At 30.2% G+C, this 25,023-nt stretch overlaps 1 protein-coding gene across 4 annotated transcripts in view; it reads right to left on the bottom strand.

The window, feature by feature from the left end:
- Window positions 1-5,792: 5,792 nt before the first annotated feature.
- Window positions 5,793-25,023, bottom strand: part of LOC118068201 (nephrin-like) — a 177,071-nt gene continuing 157,840 nt past the window's right edge. For all 4 annotated transcript variants that reach the window (XM_035085422.1, XM_035085423.1, XM_035085424.1 and 1 more), the window contains 12 exons: window positions 24,593-24,801; window positions 22,517-22,627; window positions 21,196-21,402; window positions 16,427-16,581; window positions 14,215-14,359; window positions 12,982-13,112; window positions 12,742-12,901; window positions 10,198-10,497; window positions 9,322-9,621; window positions 7,523-7,765; window positions 6,975-7,138; window positions 5,793-6,476 (listed from right to left, as the gene is read on the bottom strand). In XM_035085422.1, the coding sequence (XP_034941313.1) occupies window positions 6,126-6,476; window positions 6,975-7,138; window positions 7,523-7,765; window positions 9,322-9,621; window positions 10,198-10,497; window positions 12,742-12,901; window positions 12,982-13,112; window positions 14,215-14,359; window positions 16,427-16,581; window positions 21,196-21,402; window positions 22,517-22,627; window positions 24,593-24,801 (2,476 nt within the window). In that variant the 3' untranslated portion in view covers window positions 5,793-6,125. The remainder of the gene's footprint in view (window positions 6,477-6,974; window positions 7,139-7,522; window positions 7,766-9,321; window positions 9,622-10,197; window positions 10,498-12,741; window positions 12,902-12,981; window positions 13,113-14,214; window positions 14,360-16,426; window positions 16,582-21,195; window positions 21,403-22,516; window positions 22,628-24,592; window positions 24,802-25,023) is intronic.

Consider the following 25,023-nt stretch of genomic DNA (forward strand, 5'->3'; position numbering starts at 1 on the left):
GATTCTCGTTGAATTATGCTCTGTTCGTTTTCTCGTTTCGAGCTGTAATCGAGTGAATGGCTCTCATGGCACGCCAACTCGCGTTTCTCAAACCGCATTGGGAGCGCATGTCAGTATCTACAAAACTTCGTAAAAGCTTCACTTGAAGGCTCGTTATCATGTATCTTGCTATGAATTTTTTACTTCACACTTGCGTAGTATACATTTGTATATTATTAAAAATTCCCTACATGGAGAAGTACTCAACGTTTATAAAAATGATAAAATACAATATCGTCAGCCATATTTTCATGCACATGATCGTTAAGAGCTTTCATTTAAAATATTGCTCAGAGATAGAGAGTAAGAGCGATGAAAGGATTGTGGTTCTGGCAATATAAATGAAGATGTATAGTTCAGTTAGATAGGGGAATTCAACAATTTTTATACTAACATTTCTACCACTTCAATATTTTTATTCATGCAAATAAGTGGCATTAAGTGAACAGCTTTGAACAATAATTACATTTAATTATTTTATTGATGTTTGTAATATTCACTGTATATACTTGGAAAAGTTATTCCAGTAATAATACTAATTTATCGTAATCAGAATTTACTCAGAAATTTGTGATGAAGATAAATTGTTAGCTGATAAAAATGTATACTAACGAGAAATCCTCTTTGCTGGTTTGTTTAATTAAAGTATTTCAAAACTATTGGTTTCCGTCAGAATACTCTGTAATTAGTGACTAATCTTTTGAAGCTATTTTGAAAAACAAAAAAAAATGGAAAAAAACCTGGCACTTGTTTAGTAGAAGTTTGTGCCAAAGTTGAGTTCAGAATTAGGACGATATCTTGACTGTTTTTACTCAGATGTGATCTAGAAGTTAAAAAAATAGGAAACTCTCTTGGGATTGGTTTGGAGATCTACTGAACAAACTTTGCTACTATAAGAGTTGAAAAAAACCAGATAATCATCGTTCTGAAAAAGATAGTATCGAAATAAAGCCAAAAATTAAGTAGAAATTCTTCCTTTTTAAAAAAAAGAAATGATAAAAAAAATATTTCTAACATTAAATGATTCTTTGCATGAATTTTTTTTTATCTACTCTTGATTGTTGCATATTAAAAATACTTTATTTAAAAAAATTAGCATATCATTCATGCTTTGTTTCACTTAAAATCAATATAAAAAGAAGATTCACAAGTCTAGGAAAAAAAAGTTTGAATATAAATTAAATGTTAATCATTCACTATCGGAAATGAAAAGCTTGATTGCATTGTCAGGAACTGGTTGTAAAATTACGGTAATTTTTTCCAACTACCATAATAATTATTATTTTTATTTAACTTGAATTTAAAAAATATTCTTCAATCATTCTGAACATGTTTCAATAATATATTACACTCTGAATCGTTCATTTAAATTCAATACGACTCTTTAATACATTTGATACAGAAATACCTCATTTAATATAGGCTGGGAAGTAAATTGATGTTAATTATCCACAATTGGAAATAAGGAACTTGATTGCAGTGTCAGGAATTGGCTGTGTTCGTTCTCGAAACCTCAATTCCAATTTAGTTACTTGGTCTTTTAGTTCTCCGGTTTTCTCTCGTTTTGTCTACGAACCACGTTTCAACCCTTCGGTTAGTCCAATCAGCGCAGGCGCTTCAATGATGATTTTAAGTTGTCGACAGTTGCACTACCCAACGCATCACGTCAACCTCTACGTACGCTAGCACTACTACTCATTGCTCTGGTAATTCTCGTTCTTGCTTACTGTGGGCTGTAAAACAACAAGTTTAGATGTACATATACTTGGGTTGTAAATATGACTATATGTGTTCCAATGTCTCCAGAATACGTTGATGCACTTAAATTCTATGCACATATATTTACTGAGGTACGTTTGAAGTGTAAGTGTGTTTAAACAGTACAAGGTACAATTAAACGTTGTGGTTTGAAACCTGGAGTATACGATCTACAGTCTTGACACTACTACGCAGTCTGGATAATGATAGCCAGGGCTGAGTGGTTGCTACTTCTACCACCTTTAGTCCCTTGAGAACTCGAGAAGAAAATTGAACTGGAGACAACGACAAAAGCGATCGATTTCCGTATGTTATATCACTTGGCAAGTTTGACATGAGGCATAAATCAACCAACCAGAAATATCAGCTAATAGATTTTGTATTTTTTTTTATTAAAGAAATATTCGAGATGTAGCCTCGAATTGACATTAAAGAAAATCAGGATGATATTTTTTTATGGTTTTGGTTTATAAATATCTACCAGACTTATATGTAATGAAAAAAAAAACTTAAAATTTGATTTAATAATTTTTAACTTTATTTATGTCATTCTGTAATTTTGTAATGAATTGTCAGCAATTGATTTAATTCATTAGAGGGACGGAAATAAAAAAATATCCTTCATCATTTTATTTTTTATTTTCATATCAACACGTTTACTTAGATTACGTCATAAACTCACTTAAATTATTTGCATATACATGTTTCTTCTGAATCTATATACACTAAATATATACAAAGATTATTTAAATATAAATACATGTAATCATGGTCATTGAAAATTATTATTAATTTTACATATTCACACTCAAGAGCTCTAAAAGTGTTTAATGTATTATTACTACTCCCACTCATGCAGTTAATCACCGTATTGATTAATATGAGTTTTATGTTTTCAGTATAGTTCAATGTTCTGATAGTGGCGGAATTGCAGCAAGAGGGGAGTTCAGTCTCAGTTCGTACAAATAAGTGGGAAAAGAGATTTTCTGAGTTAGGAAAAGTAGTGAACAATTGTATACGAACTCAGTCGCAGGTGTGTAAACTTACAAGGAAGTCATTTTTAATAGGCAGTTATAAATTTTTAGTTTGTTTACGCGTATTTTTCCGTTTGTGTTTCTTTACAGTGCACTTATTTTTATCCATAAGAATAAGACAATGTCCGGTCTTGTACATACAAGTTAAAAAAAATAGACTCAACTGAAAAACTCTTGAGCAGCAGATGTTTCACGAATTTTTTCATTTGAAAAATTTTAATTGTTTGAAATGGCACAAGTGTATGATCATTTATCTATATTATCTTTTTGCTCCTGGAAAACAAGTCAAGTAATTCAACATTGTTATTGTTGTTTTGGTTTTTAATTATTTGAACATTAATGTTGATTTATATCAAGAGAAATGGTAAATAAAAATGAAATGAATTTATCCACATTTTTCTAGATGATATAAATGAAAATATTATCACTCTTAATAACATGAAATATTGTTTTTTATCATTTCCATTTAATAGAATTTCAAAAATATTATTTATTCTATTTTTCAAAATTTTTGTCCACTACATTTGCTGTAATTTAATTAGCATTTTTATTCGCCAACAATGACCATACACTTTTTTGTTACACTTCTATAGTCTCGTAATTGATGGGAAAAAGAGCACAGAGTAGTTAAAGTTTTTTTCGTAAAGAAAGTTTTTCGAGGGAATCAGTCTTGAGCCAATAACTCAATATGCAGTGGTAAAGAAAGTACATTATTCTGTAATAAATAAAGTTGGCGATACTCTTTTACGTTGTTTTTTTTTCCATTTCCTTTTTTCCTATGTCTTTAGAATGCGGACTAGTATGACAAGGGTAAGACGTACCCTCTCGATTTTTCTTCAACCCTCGCCTCGTGGTCACGTCGTGATCTCTGTCAGCAATAAAAACAAACCAAATCTACTTCTCTCCTGGTTAAGATTTTCAACGAAATCAATTCCTCTTTCTACAGGCCATTATTTGCCTGTCGTATGAAAAGTTAATACAAAATTACACCACGGCAGTATATATAATTTATATGAGTTGGAAAAGTTGTCAATCTAAATTTTGTCAACGTGTACAGCAAGTTGGAGTAGTGGCTCGATTGACGCGTAGTCGATACGCGCTTGCAATATTCGATGAGCACCAAAATCAAGGGATAGAGGCGTCGAGTCGCGTACCTCAAGCTGTAGAGTTGTGGTAGTTAACAAATGCGCGTGCTTCAAATACCTTTCAGAATTGAAGGGTACTTTGGGGGAGGAAATGTACGCGTGACCATGCACAAGTCTATTGTAGTACTTTATGTGAACTTTATTTTCGTTAGGAGCAATGAGAGAATAAAAAATAAAAGTTTTTATCAATAAAAAAACAAAACAGCTCCTTTGTTTTTAATTTTTTGGTTAAAACCAAAGTCTTTGGAATGTTTATTTTGAACCCATAGCTTTGGATTTTTTATTACAAATACACGATACACACATCAATTATTCAGGCACACTGAAGAAGAATTTTCATGAATAACATACATAATTTCATTTTTTTTTATATAACATTTACACTTATGTATTTAGACTATACATATTATTTATATTCTCTGTTTTATTAACGAAAGAGTTTTATTATTCTATATCAATTATTCATACCTTATTCAATTATATATACTTTGAAAAAATATCATTGCTGTACATAAAACTATTTTACAGTCAAAGAAGTAATGTTTATAATCACTTATATCTTGCTTTCAAATTCCTTAATTACTTCCTTAACTTTGGAGACCACTTGACACTTTATAAATTTTATTCGCAAGTTAAAGTTAACACGAGCTCTACATTTTTTATTTATATTTATTATTATTTTTTTACTTTATTTGTTGCAAGTTTTAATTTCCACTCGTTAAACGAGAATAAATTCACCGTCTAAATGACGATTCATATTTTTTTTTTTCACTGTTCATATTTATATATTTACAAATGTACAAACTCTCGCGAGCCGGCCGCGGTATTTAATGAGCGCAATATACTTTTCATACCGCTCTTTAATTTATATTTACATAAAATTATACTATTAATTTCTTTTTTTTTTCTTTGTCATGTACATCAATAACATACGAATTTGAAAACTTAGTCTATCTACACACATTCCCATGAGCAGTCTCATTATTCTTGTATCAACAAAATCTATTTTTCTCTCGTATTTTTCTTTCACAATAGAATTAGTGAAAGGATAATTTATTTTAAAAAAAGGAAAAATCATTTGAGCTGCTTAAGATTATCCTACAAATACTATGGCAGTTAATAAATTATAAATTCCTTTATAAAGATCTTATTAGTACAATAAGTGAGTAATCAAATTTATAAATATCATTAATAACTTAACGTTAAAAATTAATTATAAGTTGTCAGTAGTATTTTACATGCTATGACAAGTAGTACAATTTTATTTCAATTCATTCGTTTACAATACAATATGTATTTACAACTACCAAAAAAAATGCCAGTGAATAAAAAATAATGGCATTGGCATTTTCTAGTTTAATGATATCGATGCTACATAAAATAGATGTGACAGACGTACTTCAGTTTTTATTGAGCTATAATCTGATCAATTTTTAGGAGCAATAATCCAATTGGAAGCAGTCTTTATTGTGAAATTTTTATTTTATTTATAAAAAATTTCAGCTTAATATTTCAATTTGCACTTCCAATTTATTCATTCAATTAAATTTAATATATTTTATAATGGAAAATTATAGTTTACGCTTCGAGAAAAAATTTAATTTTAACAAAAAATATCATTTTCTTTTTAATTATTAAATATTTATTGCGATTTATAGAATATTGGATAAAATATTAAATGTTCTTACAATCATATAAACATCTATAATTTTGAACAATATTTTTCATTATAATCAGTTTTTTTCTCAACGTCATTTCATATTAAACAATGAAACTCATTATATCTAGTTAATTACTATTCAATATTTTAGCTCAAACAATTTGATTCCTTTTAAAAATAATTCATTTATGTATGGAAATCATATAAAAAGTTTTTTCATCAAATTTTGATGAATAAATATGACGTTACATGAGACAGAAATTGAGAAAGTTGGTCAGGAGTTAAAAAATTTCTTTAAAAGTCAAGTCAATGCAACGTGCAGACTTCACCAATCGATTTGTATTCGCCAACTAGTCTTTATAAATATTGCATCGTCAACCAACAAATTTAAAATTCATTATAATTAGATGGAGTCTATAATTGAATGCGCCGACGTCGCTGCAATTACACGTAATACTCGTTAATGTCAAGCGCGTCGGATTCCCGTCCCTATACGCAACTCTCTTGAGACGAGATGAGCGGCGTACGTACTGTAACAACTTCTCGTGGATGATTTTGCTGTTTGGCTGTGATGATACTTGTGGTATCTTGAAACAAAGTTGCAGCACTTCCTTTCATAGGTTGACAAACCTGGTCTATTTTTGGTGGTCTAGCATTATGATCTATACAAGCATAAACAGTTGCTTCTTTGATGTAAGGTTTCCCTCCTACCAGTACACCACCAAACCCTCCAATGTTATTAAGGCCAGTGTTAAGACTTGAAAGCTTCGAATCCGCAGTGGTCGAAAGGGTCGTTGGACGTGCCAGGCACAATTCTGCATAAGTCACTTCTCCTGTAAGCTAAATAGAACCACTTGCATTAGAAGAGATTCATTCAAGCGTTTAGGGTACTGCTTTTCATTAATACCATAAAAGCTTTCATGATCAATTTCCAACATAAATTATATTATAGAGAAATTATCAAATGTAGTTTTGAAAGATAATATATATATGAAATTATGAGTAAATTTAAATAACTCTGACCATAATAATAGATACATTAGTGAATTAACAGAGAAACATGGACTAATTGATTAATGATATCAACATTGTGATGATCTTAACCAATAACTAATTAGATATGTGACTGAATAATAGAAAATTCGTTCAATTATTCGTGAACAAAGAGAAGCAATTTAACATCAAATAGCTTGGATATTTTTAATGAACAAAGTGTTAATTGAAGAATGTAATTAATCAATTGATGTGAGATTAATTCAGTATAGATGGAATGTTTAAACAAAAAGTAAATTGATCTAGGACAATATTTATTATAAACTTAATTTAACTAGTAATTACCGGCAAAGTTGGGTAATTCGAATAATCGTTGTGTGAGTAAGTATTAAGTCCTTGCAAATGATTCGTCTGCTGGGCTGGTAGTGACGTGGTTGAAACTTCATCTGGAGTCGGTTGAGCAGCTAATGGTGTACCCGCAGTTGAACCCGTTAACTGGTAATCTGAATCTTTCGATACAAATAAACAATAATATTATTACAAAATAAAATATTCACAAAAAGTGTTCATCTCATTTATGAATTTATCCATTGCAATAAGGCATTTTTATATGATTTGTATTTTTTGTTTGCAAAATAAATGGATATTTAGGTTCTATAGCTGTACATTATGCCAAGTTTTTATAGATATTAGTAAAATTGTGAAGAAAATAAAGTTTGTCGAGAGAAATAAATTTTTTCAGTAATAAAACTTGTTGGCATTAAGATACGTAATAAAAAAAATTATGTACAGAAGAAAATTCAACGATAAAAATGTCTATATGACTTTTTTATTTTCTAATGTATATGAAGTCAATGCAGACACTATTACTCTTATCAGAGTCAATATCTTACCTTTATTAGTTGGCACGACGTCAGGGTTTCTATCATCAGTATCATAAAGATCTTCAGAGCTTGGAGCAGTAGTTTTTTTCAACGGTAGATCCCCGGGTCTGTGAGTTCGTCGATCACTTCTGACTTTAAGTGCTCCAAGAATGACAACTGTGATGAGCAGCAATGCAGCAACTAGTCCAATAAGTACTCCAAGTAATGGGGTGATTTCGAATGGCACGGGTGTACCTGTGAACAAAATGCGCACTGCTCTCGTGCAAGTACCACTCTAACTAGATATCTTAAGATTAAGATATGCAAAATTACTCGGTTTATTTATATCAGAGATCTAAGTAATTATTATTAACAAGCCTATCATCCCATTGGGAGACAAAAAGCTTTTCTTAGGACTAGCTACAGCTGTAAGATGCACGAACGCTTTTAGCATATCTTCCTGTGCTTTCCTTCGCTCTTCAGTAGAGCCTTAGGACGCTTTAAAAGTCTTGTCGTTATGAGCTAAAGTGCAGATTAATTTTTAATCGGAGCAGAACTTTCAAAAGATGGCATCATAAAGAATAAAGTCCTTTACTCAAAGTTGTCTCTAGCTGAATTTTTTCTTTTTTTTATGATTTTATGCTTGAGAATACCCCATGGAATTATTTTAAAAATGCTCCTTTAGTTTAGTTTCTCGAGTTATTATTTCAAAGCATAAAAAGAAATAATAATGATCATCATACCAGAAAATAATCATCATAATAATTGCAATAGGAGTAATAATAATAATAACCAAGTAAAAGTTTTGCGAGATGACTAAAGATGTAAACAGAATATGAAAAAAGTTATAAAGTGGAAAAGTGAAAGATATTACTTTTATATTTAGTTTAATGTTTTATATTACTTTCGTATTTTTCTGCTCGCTCCTTTTGACAATCGATTTGGACTCTTATTTATTTGTTTTAACTGTCATTGTTGAAGATATTAAACTACAAATTCGCTAGAATATTCAAAGTATAATACTTTACTTGAATGTATCAAATAGAAACTGAACATCTTGAAATATCAAGAATAAAATCGAGGGTGATATTTCAGAATTATTCAGATTGAGATAAAAGATTGCATAGTAGTCAGGAATTTTTAGTTAGATTAAATATATATATATATATATATACATACCAAATTGATGGAAATGTTTAATTAAATTATAATTCAATTCAATAGTTATTACAGGAAATAGAATAATATCTAGATAAAATAATTATGCAGTTGGAAAAGCTGTCAGAAGACGACAAGATTAAAAATATGATTAAGAATAATGTGGTTCGAATAGAAGAAATAGACTGAGAATGGGAAATATTAGAATTGCAAATTCTACAACTGCTTGAACGAAAATTTGCTGATACTTTATTTTTTCTTTTAATTTAAAAATTCAAATAAACTAATTATTCAATAAATTATCGAATAAGGTTTATCCTGTTAAGGAGTAAGCTCATTAAATATTCGAGTGGATTGATAAAATAATTAATTTATAGTCTAATATTCATCGTCTGCAAATATATTGACAGCTATGATATACCTTAAATTCATATGACTGATTCAAAAATATTAAACAATCGATAGAAATGTCATGACAATCTCTCAATCTATTTTAAAGCCTCTTTTTAAATATGTTACTTTGATATTGATAGAATAACGCAGCTTTTAATGCCAAAACCATTAGTACTTCAATCAATTAAATATAATTCAATCATCAATAGAAAATACTCTGACATAAACCGAGTTATAAAATTACAAATAAAATGATAAAATAGCATAGTGAGGCTTACCAGTTTGCTTCTCAGCAATCTTAAGTGTAAATCCTTCTAGTTTTGTAGGTTCGCTTCTTCCCTTCGAGTTGAATGCATAAAGTTTCATAGTAAGTACCTTATCTGGCTCAAGATCTTGGACCGTGAATGATGCATTCTCACGAGATGTTATATTAGCTTCAAGAATCCCTGTATGTTGATCATAGACTTCTAGAAGGAAGTTTTGAGGTTGACCACCATCAAAACCAGCAGTGCATTCAACGGATAGTGAATCTGTTGTTTGGTTTGTTAGAGTACAGTTGTAGGGAGCTTCTGGTTTGCCTGAAAAAATTTATAATTGTTTTATTAAAGTCATATTATTGTTTCTATTATTTTATTTAATGAAGTACGTTTATGATAGAATAATAATAAGAGAGAAATAATATAGAGAATGTTGATAATTTTTTATTTTAATACATTTTTAAGTAATAGATGTTGAAAAATAACATTTGTGGTATGTCGTGATATGAATATTAATTTACTTCAACATGAAATAAATGCAATTTTAATTAAAACCCAACGAAAAAGTATAATAGGTTGATACACATTAGTAGCATGAACTTTTCATTTATAATTTATCACAAACACTCATTTGATAAAATGTTAAATTAACCTTGAACTTAGTTTGAATAATTTGAATATTATTTTTGAGCTAAATCTGTTCATTATCAAGATTAAAATAAAATTAAAAGATACACCTGATATGATTTATATTTTTAAGTAATATAATTTAATAAGCAAAAAAGAAATTCTACATGAAATTGGAATGTTTTGAATTTTAATATCACGAAAGAATGAAAAAAATCTGGCCTTGGCTTTCATGTCATTGAGAAATTTGAGATTTTTACAAGCATATACCTGCTGGTATGATGTGAAATATGCAAGCATTCATCTGCTGTCCTGCTGTATTGCTCGCCCAACACAACACTGTTCCATAGTCCATTTCAGTGACAGGTCTATATGTGAGAACACTCTGTGTATGACGGGTTCCATTCCTGTAACGTTCCTGAGCCACATCAACCATTTCCTCGGTGTTGTTGAACGTCCAACGAAAGTTGTTAGGTGGTGGATAAGCTTCAACTCTGCAGACTACTTTTGCCTCTTCGAGCCGAGCTACTCCATAAATGCGTTTCTGATCTGGGATGCAGATTGGTTTATCTGTAAAAATAAAATATTTTGCTTGAGCTTTAGTCGAAAGAGGTACAAAAAAGCTTATCCATGTGTCAAAAATTTACAAATCAATGTACATCACTTTTATACATTTTTCTATCTTTCAAGCGTTCTTTTCCTCAAATATTTCCATCTCCAAAAAGTGACAATGATTGAAATAAGACTGGTAAAATAAATATGTTATAGATAAAAAAATGGAATATAAAAATTAGCCAACATTTGAATTTTCAAGTTTTATTCATGAAAGATTTGCTGAAAATGGAAAATAATTTCCTTCAAAGTTCTTTAATTTCAAATAGAAGATTTCATCCGAGATGATAAATAATAAATTTCTCCAGCGATCAAGTGATTCTATCAATAAATATTATATGATTTCAAGCTTTTTCAGAGATAATAAAAAAGAATTTAGTTATTAATATAACGAATATGGTAGAAAATAAATGTATTTCGATAAAGAAAGTGTTGATAGAAGATTTTTCCGCGGCCTATTAACAGAGTACCGAGCATATATGCGTTTTAAGAATAATAAATGATTGCTAGTGAAATAAATTTGCAGACAGATTAACTTTTCCTTTTGATCTACATCAAAAGTACATATGTAATGCACTAGCGGCTAATGCCAAAGATATTCATGATACCTGTACCTGGTATATCGAAACGAGAGCTAATTCAGCTATGTACACATGGAGCCAAACTAATTTACATTCCTCACGTTCGAATACTAGGAGCGTAAAGGACGAAGTAGCAGTGCGGCAATATTGATGAGAGTACACTGTGGGTCAGTTATAAGAGAGGGATGAGAGATAGGACGCGATGAGGGTTGATCAGAACAAGCACGAACGGCCGTATCGTGTGATGACTATGACAACGTATTTAACCTATCGAATTAATACTCTTGTAAAATGCTAGCTCTATGCACGCTCATCAGCTTCAACAAAGGACTAATTTTCGTCACCTCTAGCTAGCTTATTCGACCAACTACATGGCGATCTAGACAGTGGACCCTGGCTCACACAATCTGATAACATCATTCAGTAGCAGACCAGATTTGACATGATATGAGGAGGAAACATAGTGTGCGAGCATTCATGAAACCTGCAGTCAAGTTTTCTCGTGACAAGGGATGACATCGAATAGGAATGGATCAGAAAATAGTGGAAGTGGCGAGCAGCCAACTCAGCCGATGTTCGTGTGTTTCCGTTATTTCCCACAAGATCGATGAGCATTATTTCCGCGTTCGAATAGTTTCACCGGCCAGGAAAAGTTTGTCGGTATGGAATAATTTGTCTGTGCAGTTTAGTTGTAGCAGTTACTGTGACCATTTTTTTTTGTTTTTTTTTTTTTTTTAACTAAAACTATTGCTTCACTTTACTCTTATTTTAGGTTTTCGAATTTGACATGTCATTTTCCTTTATTTGTTGCTCACCAAAAGAGAGATTTTATCAAAATTAAAAGATGAAATATTTATTTTTCAATCATTGTATCAGAAAATTTGTTGGCTAAATGTTTTATTAACTAAATAACTTTTGATTTTTAGACTGCTTTTTCATTCTAATAAAAGACTATTTGATTGAAGCAAAATTTTCTGATGGAAATTGATAGGATTTAAAAGAGACAAATTTTTTTTTGAGTGAAATGTGATCGATTGATAGAATCTACTTTTTTTTTTTAAGAATTAGTTTCAGAAAAATTGGATTCTACTCATTTAAACTTTTAAATTGAAAAATTTTATGTAAAGAAAAAAACAATAATAAAAGTATTTAAATATTAATTGATAAGTTACTTTTAAATCACTATGCTTCTAAAGATTAATTTTAAAACTTTTATTTTTTTGGTTTTATAATTGATCTTCAGTGGAATATTGTTATCTAACAAGATGTCAAAAACTAAATAAATTTAATCAATACCTACTCTTTAATTCTAAATTTAAATACTAAAATATAATTTCAATTATTCAGTTCAATCAATTTATTATTTTTAAAGCATTCTACTTTTTTATCTATAGAATAAATCCAATTTAACTTAACAATTAATTAACTTTTTTTTTCGATATAAAAATATACCAATAAGAGTTATCCTTTACACACATAATTCAATTTTCCAGTCTAGGAAATATTTTCAATTCATCGTTAAAAGTAATATGAGAAAATGAATGTCATAAACACTTGTCGAATAATTATAGTATCGATTGAGCTATGTAAAGTTTTAAAAACAGTCATTGTTAAGACTTACACATTATTTTAAGCTCCACTGTATTACTGTGTCCATCACCCTCGACATTTGATGCAATACACGTATAATTTCCAGCCTGAAAGCGATTCACTTTTCGTAGAGCCAGACTATATTGTTGTACTATGACACCTTTCTTAGCATTATTATGGATCTCAACTTCCTGGAAAAAAAAGCTTTAATTTCAGAAGCCAAATTTTTATATTCAAAAAGTCAATTGTTAAAGTAAATAATAAATAATACATTGTGTTTCCAGATGACTTTGTAGGCTTCAGGATTGGCACGAACTTTACACTCAAAGTAAACATCGTCACCCTCTTCGATATCGTCAGGATTCATTTTGGAGCCGAGTTCAAGCCGAATAGTAGGTAGAACTGTACAGAGTTAATTGGAATTTATTCATTAGGTAAAATATATCTATTGTTGTTTCCAAATCATAAATTTGTTCGGTAAATTCTAGTGTAAAAACTGTTAAGTTTATTTTAAAATTAAATGAAACAAGGGTATTTTTCGCATCCGTGACCATACATAACGTACTAAATGTTATTAAATAATTAATCGTACAACCTATTCCATTTTAAACTTCATAAATTAGTTTAAATAAAATCATTGTGAAATTAAATTAAACAATATCTCTTTCTACCACCATGGTAATGAATAAATTTCCAAATTTTATTTGAATAAATATATAAATAAGTAATGTAAAATTATTTCCACTATCGATTACTGAAGTCTTGTAATATTTATTACAACAGAAGGCAATATCATAAATCCTGTTGAAAAATTGATTCAGCCTTTATTATTATTTCAACTGCACTGGCAGAGAGTTATTATTTATTAAAAAATAACAGCTCGTATTTTTCATTATTTTTTTTTTATTAGAAAACGAAATTTCATCATCTAAAAGTAATTTGGATATGACTGCTTATCTGTAATTTAGGAGTTTTAAATTTTATTACAGTCTTGATAGTGGTGGATATTATAAAATAAAATATCCAAGTATGAACCAAAACAATTTTTATTATTTCAATCAAAAAACTTTTAGGTCACTTTTATGGTATAACAATATATGCGGCCTAGGGCATACGCGCGTCCGAATATTACAGGTTGGCTCTCAAATTGTGATTTTTTTCTCTTCCGCACGTGTACCGCGTTTCCTGGCGTCAGGAGTCTGACCAAATAAATCCAGATCTCCGGTCCGTTCCATTTCCCTCCGTTGACGTCTCGTTATTTCGATTACATTCCCGCTTTTATCCGCTTTATCTCTTTCAATGGATAACATCACTATACTCTACCATTCGATCTTTTCAATAGTTGTATAGTTCCCGTATCAATTTAGCACTTTTTATATTCATATAAATTTCAACATAAAAAGTTATTCTGATATTCCATCAACTGTATGCTATTATTTTCATTTAGTTCTTCTTTTTTTTTAATTTTATGAATGACTTTTTTTTTAATATAAAGTAAACTTACAAAATACATTGAGCTTCCAGGTATCTTCTTCGAAACCACCCTCAACATTTTGATTTTCAGCTCTACAAGTGATAACTTTTCCATGATCTTGTCGAGTTGGTTTAAAGGTTAAAGTTGAAGTTGTCATATTTTTGTCATCAGACACCTGAAAGTTTCAAAAAATCATTAAATGGAAATTATAAAGTTCTGAAATCCGTGATAAGTTAATTTATACATTTATTATAATATTTTTGAGCTGCTCCATTAGAGATAAAAATATCTTAATTCATAAATTGTTCTAATTAATTCGTTACAACTCAATAAAAATTCACAATTAAGAATTTCTAATTAAACATGTCAGCCGTCTTAAAATAAAACACTTTCAAAAGTCAAGATTGGAAGTGGCACTTAATCTTATGAATTGTCAATAAAGAAACAAACTATATTACAATATTAATATATTTAATTTTTCAAACTTCAAATAAATCAAGGTTTTAATTATTAATTTTTAATTTCAGCTATTCATTAAAGAAGTTTTGATGGATCCGAATTTCTTTCTTTCTATTTTTAAAAATATCTTTATTGCCATCTTTTGTTCTTAACACAAAAAAAAAGTAACTCTCAATTATTTGAGAAATTTTTATCTCCGTCTCATGGGTTAATTATTTTTTTGTTTTGTGATTATAAAAACGGTTAATTATGAGATGTTGAATGGCAGGTTAACAGATGATGGTATATTAAACTACTTTAATTTTACTCAGTGTTGTTACTGTCAACATCACATGGATAACTTAATTATCGAGTAATACATTCTTGTATTTTTATTCCAATCATGTACACAAATTACTGGATTTATTAGTAATCATTGGATTTTAGTACTTAAATATTATTTAAAATAACTTTAACGAGTCAAATAATATCTGACGAACCGATTAAATTTCTAAAAACTATTACCATACAAAAAAAAAACGAGAAATTATTAGAAGTTTGCAAAATAACTAAAAGTATTATCTTTCAAACGTTAATTTTAACGAAACATATCAAGCTTTGAATTTCAAACTAATTTAGTGTATCAAAAATTTATTGGTAGGTACGTTTCGAGCGTTATTGGATCTCTAATCAAGGACCGTTATGAAAATAATGATTTGTTGAAATGCCGAAAGTTCCGAATCAACGATCGTAGCTATAAATTGATAGAAAACGAGGTGGTCTCTCTACGTTACCATTCTGTGTAGCAATACCACAATATTACGACGTATTGTTGAATATTGGTAAAGCCTACTGCGAATAGTTATTTGTGATGCGGGTCGCAGACATCAGTCGATAGTAGTATAGAAGAGAATACGTGTGATGCATTTGAGTACTACTCTGACGAACTCGGAATTATATTCGTGAGATCTTTTGTGATTTTGGATCATCATTTTATTTGATTCAATACGTAGTCTATTCAAATTGCTTCTGGAAAGATTAATAAAATGACGCAGGATAACAAATATAATCTCACCTTGTTAAATTACATATTAGACGCATTGATCGAGGAATAAAAATTACTTTAGGCTTTCAAATAAGAGACAGATAAATATATAGATTGGGAGTATGAACTGGGGGAAGTGAGAAGAGATGATGGTGTAGTTGGATTGAAGAGGAATAGAGGCATTTGATGGTCAATGAGGTAAACAGAGACAGAGGAAATGGAAGAGGAAAGAATCAACGTGGACTGGACTATGAGAGGCGGAGAAGAAGATCACGAAATCATCGGTTATCCAGTAATTGCACCATGGCGTGTTCGAGGTAGACGCTAATGGCAACGATGCAAATACCGATACCGCTTCTAATGCCAGTGATTTCGCGCTACGATCAAAGAAGAAACCCATATACTCTCGTGAAATTCCTCTTTTTTTCTTTACTCCTCGTTTACTAATTTTTTTGTCGCTGCTCGTGCTTTTTTTTCACACTCCCGTATTTTAGGTATCTCTTTCGACACCTGCCTAACTCACGACACCCATTTAACCCTAATTTGCTCGGGATCATCCAACAAATGTGTTGGCGAATAATCGATCTACTGTCTAGTATCTTAAAAAAAAAGTAAACGAAAAGGTGAGTGAGGCAAAAAGAATTTTTACATCCATTTTGGGTATTATTTTGTATTTAAATGAATGATGGACTATGTAATAAGTTCATCTTATCTGATTAATTGGATGATGAGGTAAAAAAAGGTTGAAAGTAAACTCACTGTTTGCGTGAAATTCTCAAGAATTTTACCCTCCATATACCATGAAAGCTTTGCTGGCGGTCTCGAGCCGACTGTCATGCAATTGATGTCATACTGGCGGTCGGCACTAAGAGGCGCGTGCTCGCTGCTAAGAATTGACACACTTAAAGGTCGCACTGAAACATGAAACAAAAAGGTTTTGATTTTTTTGGTTAACATAAATAGGCATCTTAATGAAGTTTTTACTCTTTATTCAGGTCAAGAAAATTACAATGGAATGAGTTTTTGTTCTTGGTTCTCTTTAATAGTCTTAAAAGCAAAAAACATTTTAAAATAAAATTAAAGCAAAAACTTCAAAGCACTTTGAACCTTAAAAAACAATTTTCAAAATATTTGCTCTGAAGTAATTTCAAATTATTTCATCAAAATGTATGTTGATTACTCCAATTAAGGTATTCCAGAAATTTCTGTGAAATAATTGGCAACAATGAAACAAATGTTCATTTTACCCAAACATTTAGAGAATCTCGAAATTGTATAAACTTAAATAAATGAAAAATATTATTTAAATATGAACTCTCAGCTCTAGATGTAAGTTTATTTTAAAGGAATTTTCTTGATAAACATCAACAACGATATAAAAAAATAATACTATTTAAGTTAGTTCTTATTATTGATCAAGACCTCCGTCACATGAATGGGACTGCTGTCGTGAGCATCGGTTAGATTGCATGTTATGGAGTGAACAAAAAAATTACTTCACTAAAAAAATAAAAAATTATGAATATAGAAAGATTTATCACGATTCTTTGTGATTTCTATCTGTAAACATTGTACTTGTGAATGATATGACAACATAATGTATACTTTAACGTGTTTGATACTATCATACAACACATTGGTGGATTTTACCATTATACATTATCTTATACGCTATTATCCTTTTTTACAAAAGTGCCATATAAATATCTCATTTATACTTGGTATTGGTAATGAGCTTATTTTTTTTTTATCTTAATATAATAAATATTTAAAGACCTTGATAGAAGAGAACATTTGTTATTTGAACGACTAATAATAGTTTGAACGTTGTCATTTTCTGGCGATTTGACATGAAAATTGGCAAGTGCCGCGGGTAATATCTAAAGGGATATAGAAAAGTAGATGAAGAGTAAAAAAAATAAGAAAAAGGTAAGAGGACTGGATGATCAAGCTTCGATAAGATTTCTATTCAACCAGTCGACGAACTTGGATCAAACTTCTGATACTTGGAACTTTTGATGCCAATGAAAAATTTTCCGCTTCTTTAGATCTTTTCTTCATCCTTTCTTGTCAACTTCCAGCAGATTTTGATAATTTTTTTTTACACTTTTTCTATCACTAAGCTGATCAATGATAAATCTAATAATTGTGGAAATAAGCTGGTTAGATTATTAAGCTTCAACGAATAAATGATAAGAATTCAATGCAGGATAAAAAGATATATATATATAAATAACCACAATACATATAAAGAATGATGGCGTGCTTTCAGTTGTAGGTTCAAAAACGAATAGATGAAAAGATAAAATATAATTAAAAGCGAGAGGTGTATAAAAGTAAGCCAAGGCCGTATAAAACTCCTCGAGTTATCGCTGGATACAGTGGGTTCAATAGGAATCCCAGAGTGGATTCAGCGAGTACAGAAAAGAGACAAATAGAAGAAAAAAAAGATTCTGTTAGAAATCCATAGTGAAGGGAGTGAGACTTGAAGTTAAAAAGAAAACGAGAAAAAGAGTAGATAGAGAAAGAACAAGAGAAATATCATGGCTCTAGAGAGTAAGTAATGAATGAGTCGACGGGGTCAAACTTATTGTTATCGCGAATTGAAAATACGTTGGGGCTTAATCCATGTGGATCAGTTTTTCTCCTTTTTTCTAATGATTCTCTTTCTCTTTCTTGCTTTAGGGACGGTCATATCTGTGCCTGTGACCACACGACCAAGAGCTTTTTGTGAAACCAACGGTCGTTTTATGTTATCCAGCGTGGATAAAAGGGGTGAAAAAGGGCACTGGAGAATACCAGCGTGTAGCTGAATATATAAACAAAAAGAAGAACAGACAAAAAAAACAATAGCGAAGTGTAAAGATGAGTCTCGTGGTGGTGCATGACACGTAAGAATGAATGAAGATTGTGAGGGGATTTAAAAAAAAAATAAAGACATCAAAGCTGAGGGAAGCAGTTGAACAAAATAAAGCAAAAAAAAAAAGTGTAGAAAGAGTCACGAGAGCAAAAGTTATGCGAGGTACTCACTTGAGTCCTCTTGGTTGTCTGGGAAAGTCTCTACCTTTATCGCTGTCTATGCTTCAACTTGAAGAGCTATCTTCGTTGTGCAATCAAGTTTCGAAACGCTTCCAAACCTTCAACCCCTTGTGCGTTCATTCGTGCATCCCTACTATACTTTCTACTTCTTGAATCCCGACATTTTCCCTTTTTTTCATTGTCGATTTTTTCCCTCCTCTTTTACGTTTACTTTGCTACTACCGTGGTTCTCTCATGTACTTTTTTGTTCTCCAGTAAATAGGAGAAAACGATTGTCTGTCGAATAGTACATTGAAATTCTCTAGCTTTTGCTCTGTACGAGAAAGAATATTGCATCTGAATAAAATGCTTTTAAATACTATTACTCATGCATTGGCAAAAGTTTCGATTATATTTGTGGATAAAAATTGAGTATGAAGTATTTAATAAATTTTAATGTCAAGATTTTGGTAATTCCACTTGAAATTTTAGCTGTAGAATTATTGGTTAACACAAACTTGGAGGCAAGAAAATAAAAAGAATGAAGAAAATAGAACAGGAAAAAGAACAAGTATGGAAAAGCCACAAAGCTGGAGAATAAGAGCAGCTTGGCATTACAATTTCCTTGCATTCTGCCTCTCTGTAAATCAAGCGCAGTGTTACCCAATTCTGCTGGCTGACTCCATTACCAGTCGACTGGTCTCTAATTAGTTAAGCTCGATTAGGTAGATAGGCAAATGGATAGGGCGGGCTTGGTTGGTTGCAGAAGGAGAAAGCAATTGCCTCATAGTAGTTGCTTTCTCACTTCCATGTCATACATCAGCATCTTCTCTTCTCACTCTTCATTACCTTTCTCTCATTTTCTCCCTTGTTTCCCTAGGGCTCCAATTATTCTTCGTCATTTTCAACTGCGATTTCTTTCATTATAATGCTCGTTTTCGTTCTCTCTTTTTCTCTCGTCATTTTTCTACACAGATTGCAACTATTTCACTTTACAATGCTATTCATCTGTGTCAGTTCACAGTCAAAATCGTTGGCCTCTGCAATCAAAATCTGCCAACGTCGACGACTGATTATCACATATTATAATTCACTGATCTTGCTTTATCTATTTGTCTCTTTTTTTCATTACCGAATATTCTTTAACCCTTTGTATATTGATTAATTAAGTGTTTAATATTTCATTAGTAATTTGGTTCTTTCATTAGAATAGAATCTATTTTATTTTTAAATAATTCACAATAAAAGTTGAGTAAACGTTTTAAATTTTTTTTCAGATTTTTTGATTCCAACTCAAAGCTCATTTACAAAAGAATAAAAACTTGAACATGTTTCAGCACCGTCTAATATTATAGTCAAAAGAATTTATCTTCTAAGGAGAGTAAAATTCTTTGGAGTGTAAAAGTATTTGATTCAAAATTTTCATTGAAATAATTTCCTTGTTCAAGATTTTTATTTAACTTCATATAATTCGAATATTATTTTCTATCAGATTAAAATTAAATTTTTCAAATATTTTAACTTTTCATAATTAAACGATAAAAATTATATAACGTGGATGATTGTCACTTTCAATTTACTATTATGTTATAACATAAAACATGAAAAAAGCATTACTTCCTAGAAATTTTAGTGTAAATGCAGCGCTTTTGAGTTTAACACGAAATACCGATAATTCCACAGGTCGCACAGTGGAATTTATGAGATTTAATCCTCGGTGGAATCCAAGAGAATGTTCTTGTTTTTTAACCTAGTAAAATTGGCGACTCTCAAGATTTGCCAGCAGAATAAAAATAAAAAAGGATACTCAAAAGAAAACACAAAAATTATACTCACACTTAAGACACGTGAGTATTTTGTTCTTTGCATTAAAAAGTAAGGGAAGTAAAAAAAAAATTACGAGGATAGCGAGAATAAGAGTGAAAATAATGTCAACATTAAAGCTTAACGATAAAAGTAGTGACTCCAAATAGCTTAGACGCGATGTGCTAATACCTAATAAAAATGCTATTTAAGGCAGACTACTTTAGTTTTATTTTAAAACTCTAGTAGATATAAATAAGTTATTCATTTACATAATCAACTGAATCGATGTTGATTTTTTATTCATACTTTCGTTTTTATTTTTATCTGTTTTCCACACATTACTTAAATAAACATTTCTTTCAATTTATTTAACATATGAGTCATTAACTGACCACCTTTTATTTTTAAAAAAATCTTTATAGAATAATAAAAAATAATTACTGAGAACTATATTTAATAAAAAAGCCTTCATAAATTTCATGACCTGTTATTATGTACAAGAAGTGGTTATAGTAATAAAGTTTTCATTTTAAGCTTCTATTTTTCATCGTTTATTTTCAACAATTATTCTTTTTTGCTCACTTTTAATTGAACAAAAAACTCTTTCCAAAGTATTGTTAATATTTATTTAATTCTCAAAATTCTTCATCACACTTGTCTAAAAAGACTTTCTCAGAAAATTAAATAACTTGAGAAATACTCACAGTTCATATCTATAGAGACTGACGCAGAAACAGGTTGACTAATGTTGTTGTTTGATGCTTGGCAAGTGAAAACAGCATGTAAATCAGCTCTTGTTAAGTCTGTGACTACTAGAGTGTTTCTCCTCAAAGCTGGAAATTCACCCGGCTCATCTTTAGATTCAAGAAGGGTTTGCCCTTTCCACCACCTGACTTTTGGTGGAGGTCGACCTGTTGACACAGAAAACATGATGAAAAATTCATCACTAAAATTTTTTAAATATTTACACTTAACGCGTTTTTGCTGTTTTTTTCTTTTTTTGACCAACGCGGGAATTTAGAAGTTTATATTTACGGAGCTTTTTTTGAACAATGTTTTTAAAAGGGTTCATCTATTCGGTGGGGGTTACATTTGCTATTCGGCCTATATAGTTTTCACCCCTTTTGACCACATTAATTCATAATTCATAGTAGTTGCGTGCGGGTAATTTCTGACAAGACGAGGGTAAAACACTTTGGGAGGAAGTGGGTTTAAAACATAGAACAAAAGAGAAAAGAGGTTGCAAGTTAAGAATATTATTTTTCATAACGCGCTCACTCTGCATATTTTCTACGTTGATAAAAAAATGAAGGACACTAGGGAATAAGGTCATAAAAATAAATTTATTATAATTATTACATGTAGTTTAACAACTACAGTGTTGACTATTAAAATATAATTGAGAGTAAATGAGATGTGTCTCATAAAGTCGTAATGAATTTTTTAAAATAATTGAACACGTAAGTGGTACATTTTATGTGAAAATAATGTTAATAATACAAAGTTGTACTCGTCATGTCAGATATTAAATACATAAAAGAACAATAATATTTCTTTTTAAATCTCTTGTTACCTACTGAATCATCTGATATTCATCGAGTTGGAATTTATTTAATTAAAAATTCTCTTTCAAATAATAACGACGTAAAGAGAGGTATGAAGTTATAAAAAAAAATCATTACTCTTAATAATATTTATTTGTCTTTACTTTATATTATTATGAGTAATGAAAAAAATTTAATAAAATACACTTTTGATTTCCCTTTTTCCAATAATAGAAAAAATTTCATTTTTGTCATGTACATTAATGGTTGGTAATAGAATTTTACACGAATAAGAAGAAAAAAAATAATTCATTCAAAACATTTTGCTTTAGGATTTATGTTTCCATCAGCCTGTCAAAAAATATTTTGTCAAAAATTTATAGTTAAATTCTACAGTGGTAAATCGATGTTCCATTTAAGTTAATTAAAAGATGATATCACAGACAAAAAATACACAAAGATAAAACGAATATATATTTACCCCCGGAGACAAGACAGGTGAGTCGCATGTCACCACCTTCTTCGTAAGCGCCTGCTATCGTTGATACAGTCTTTCCGTGCTCATCTATGATATTGGGTTTATGTGGTGGAACTGCAATCAACAATAAACATCATGTTTGTAAAGAGCTATTACTATTAATATGATGAGGGTGACATTCTCATTATTGATAATGGCAATACTCCAGCAAAATAATTATCTCACTCTACACTGACACTCTGGTAATTTCAATCATCATTAATCGATTTATATAAATATAAGAAAAAATTCCCATAGTTGATAAGCTTCAGAATATAATTAAAATTAATCAAATTTTTTCTTTATGAAAGGAAATATCAATAAAACTTATTCATTTTTTGAAACAACATTTTTATTGAAAAAAATAAATTTATTATTTCTGAGATTATTGTTAAAGTAGAAAAGATCGTTGAGGAATCCTGTAAAGTGTTTGGGAGCAAAAGTGGCAGATTAGCGTTAAAGCTTACAAAAATGAAACAGACAACTGAACGATTCCTCAACACACCCTAGTAGTATGATGTGTTTGACGTTTAGAGGAGACTAGAAGAGAGTTCAGTAACCACGAACACCTGTATGTGGAAAAGTTAGTGCACGAATACTAACCGTCAACCCTGTCATATTTCATGATAGAGATTTTGATTTATAACTTTGCCAATCGTTGTTCATTTCACTTCTTTATTTTGCCCCTTTTTTCTTCGTATTTTTCGAAGTTTGCTCGAAAACGTATATCGAAGATTGCATCAGAATATAATTCATGACACATTCAATACAGCTCATGCTATTTCTTGCTTTTTTTTTCATTAAACACTATTTCTGAACCAGGGAATTCTTCGTTGGTTCATGACGTTGATTAGAATTTGTGGAACGCACAAAATAATCATGCGAGACGTTTACTCGATAAACTCGAAGCGAGAGCGCAGTTGGCTATAGGTGTTTGTAGATGTAGGTATAATCGATAGCTCGTTGAATCGGAAACCGCAGGAAATGTTCACGGATCATAGGGAGTAAAACAGAGAGAAAGAGGAAGAATCGAAGGGTGAGACTACATCATATAATTTCCCTCGAGTCAGAGATGAAGGTGTGTTGGTGTATATTACAATCACTTTAAAAGTCAGTGTGATCACCATGGCTAACCTATAACAACCAATCAACTTCAAATGTCATATTTGTTTTAATCACATAAATAAATTATCATTATCTGCTTTCATGAAAATATCAACTCTGTAAAAAGAGACTTTAGAGCGATGGATTGAGTAAATAACCAGAGTGTACAGAAATATTCAGATAATTGGCTTAATTCATACGACCCGTTCTTCTGTACTACATGCTTTGAAGTTATCGAATTATTTTCGTGTCCGATGTTTGAATATTCGATATAAAAGTGTCACTCGCATGCAGCTATCCATATGCCAAAAGCATAAATTACTACTATATATAATGCATTCAACATTTTACTTTCATTATCATTTTTTAGATTAATCTATTTATCAGATTTCATATTTTAAGAGTATTTTTTGTATTGATCGATACATCTAGCATTATAATTATGCAACAGATTATAAAAAATATATATTCACTATTATTATTATCAATAGACATGCACAATATAATTTTTTACAAGTCAAAAATGGAAAATCGTTATTACATTTTAAACCATTTGAAAAATTCTTAGAGTGCAAAGTATTATATTTTAAATTTCATTTCCGTTGATTAAAAATTTTGATAATTATTAGAAATAATTTAAAATCAGTTATATAAAAGTATGACCGAATTTTGTTTGAAAAGTTTTATTGAAAAAACGTTTTATAACAACATGAAAGAGAAAAAGTTGAAAACTACGAGTTTAAATGTATTTCTTGCTTTCATTAGTTTCTTCATACAAGCAAAAAATTAACCAATATATGCCGCAAATACTAGTGGGAAATATGATATCGATAAGATTCAAATAACAACTCGTCCGGGTGAAAAAATATTAAATTCCATCGAATAAAAGCTTTTTAAAATATCATAAAACAAAAATAAATGAAAGTGTTAACTTACTAATCACAGAGAGATGAATTTTAGAATTTCTCGTTGGACTTCCAATAAAGTCAACCCTACAAAGATATTCTCCCTCATCCTTTTCTTCCACTCGTCGGATATTAAGAGTTGCAGGCTCGACAGTTATGACAAAGTGAGCTCTTTCATTAAAGTAGTTTTTATCTTTCCAATGTGTTGCTTTATCCGTCCGCTTACTTCTCATGTCATAACTGAAACAAATAATAAATTGTATCAAATAACTGGCATTCGCTATTATTTGACAGGCAATGCAAACAGTTAAAATTATCTTCTCAACAAGCTTTTCAATTTCTTCTAAATATATATACAACTTGAGTGATAACATCCTTGTGACTAATTCATTTATTCATCAGTTCAACTATTTTTGAAAATGTAATATCCAAGATTTACAATTGAGAATTCAGTAAATAATA

Source organism: Chelonus insularis, unplaced genomic scaffold (assembly GCF_013357705.1).
Source record: "Chelonus insularis isolate UGA/USDA-ARS -01 unplaced genomic scaffold, ASM1335770v1 contig_399_pilon, whole genome shotgun sequence".
Classification (NCBI taxonomy): domain Eukaryota; kingdom Metazoa; phylum Arthropoda; class Insecta; order Hymenoptera; family Braconidae; genus Chelonus; species Chelonus insularis.